The sequence below is a fragment of the Drosophila ficusphila genome, unplaced genomic scaffold, assembly GCF_018152265.1.
Source record: "Drosophila ficusphila isolate 14025-0441.05 unplaced genomic scaffold, ASM1815226v1 contig_414, whole genome shotgun sequence".
NCBI lineage: Eukaryota > Metazoa > Arthropoda > Insecta > Diptera > Drosophilidae > Drosophila > Drosophila ficusphila.
The window spans coordinates 9,445,853-9,447,570 of NW_025064328.1; the positions used below are offsets into that span (position 1 = coordinate 9,445,853).

Below are 1,718 nucleotides of genomic sequence, written 5' to 3' on the forward strand. Positions count from 1 at the left end.
GTAATGGATCAAGTGCAGTGTTACACCATTTAATAATAATAAAATATAATCACCCGTAATTTGGTTTAATTACCTTGTTTATGTATTTATTTAATTATCTTTGATATTTGCCTTTTGCCCAATTGGTATCTACCTGATCGCTCAATAACAAATTGGCTGTCACCATAAACATCTATCAGGTGACACATGACAGTATAAATTGAATACTAATTCAGTCAAGGTGAACAGCCCGGACGAGAACTACTTTCTCTTCGGATAAGCAAACTCTTTCGCTATTTATTTGTGTTTTTTTCTCGCAGTGAAAGACCTTGTCCTGACTTTGACTCCGGCCTTTGCCTGTCCATATCTGCAACGTCGATCAATGCAAATTTCTGAGCTGATCAAACTGGCCAAGAGCAGCAGAAGCCGGGGCAGCAGCAACAACCTACGCAGCAAAAGCAAAAGCAACAGCAACAGCTTCAGCGGCAGCGGCTCAAGAATTATTATTAAATTCGATATAAATAATATTCGCAACCGCTGTGCTCCCTCCTTTCCCCTCCCAAGAACCCCCTCTTTCAGAGAGTCTGCTGATTAATAAAAGACGGCTGCCGTGGCAGAAGTTCCGAGATGGCCCGCGGTGCTTAAAAATTCTGAGGCATCTGTCAAGCGGAGCGAAGGTGAAGGTTTCGCGCAGGCGCAGCAGGACTTGGTCTGCAGATCTCTTCGAGATTCTGGGGATCTTGGGAAGTGGGGAAGTGGGGAATCGGGGGATCCGAACTGAGGAACTCAAGATCGCGAACCCACAAACGCTTTGCATACGTGCGTGTATGTGACAGTCGCATAATAACGCTTCAATTAAGCCCAAGCGATTCCCTGACACGATTTTCCTTTGTGCCCTGGCCAAAAAGCCCACTGCCAGATGCCTATCAATAAGATCTGACGTCAATTTTGATAAGCGAACGCATATTATTATTGTTATTATTAGCCATCTATACGCCCCACCGATCCCCCTCCCCCTCTTAATAATCAGTGGCGTAGCGAAGGGGGAAAAGGGCGTGAGAGGGGGAGATCTGAAAATCCCTTGGAGCATTTTGTCGGGTAGCTGACCGCGTGGAGCGACGGATATCTGGCCACAATCGACATGTGCCAGCGAAAGATGAAATTCCTGGGAGCATCCACACACACACACACACACACACACACACACACAAAAGCAGCACACCAACACACGGGAAGGAATAAAATAAGAATTATGCTTAAATTATGCAAGGCCCAACAATTTACAAAGTGATCGACCCCCAACCCTTCCGTGGATCCCTTGTCCCCGGACCCCCTTTACATCACGGTGAATGGAGCTTGGAGCAGGAAGACCAGGGCTGCGGAACCCGGGAATGTCGAAGGGAAGAATGGAACTCTCGGGAACCTTGATTATAATCATGATAATTCTCTTTTAAATACGCTCTTTGCAGACCTTGCGAGCACATCATTCATTTAGTAATATCTGCATGGGAGCACCGGTAATTGACTTTAGTTTTGTGATGTTTCACAAAATGTTATATTTTTCCCCAAAATATATATACATATTAGCTTATTAAAGGAAGCTAATAAGGCAAATTTTTTAAACGAAATCTTTTGTACATATACTAAGCTGCCAACAATTTTACAATACATGCAATCATACCATTTGTTATTTTGAATTATAAATATATTAAACGTAGCTATAAAAGTTTATTATGTAC

At 43.2% G+C, this 1,718-nt stretch overlaps 1 protein-coding gene across 1 annotated transcript; it reads left to right on the forward strand.

Annotated features, from left to right (window-relative positions):
* Positions 1–361: 361 nt before the first annotated feature.
* Positions 362–1,474, forward strand: LOC108090246. The gene is given in 3 exon segments (XM_017188842.1): positions 362–529; positions 531–726; positions 1,449–1,474. Coding segments are annotated over 3 exon segments (390 nt in total).
* The last annotated feature ends 244 nt before the right edge of the window (positions 1,475–1,718 follow it).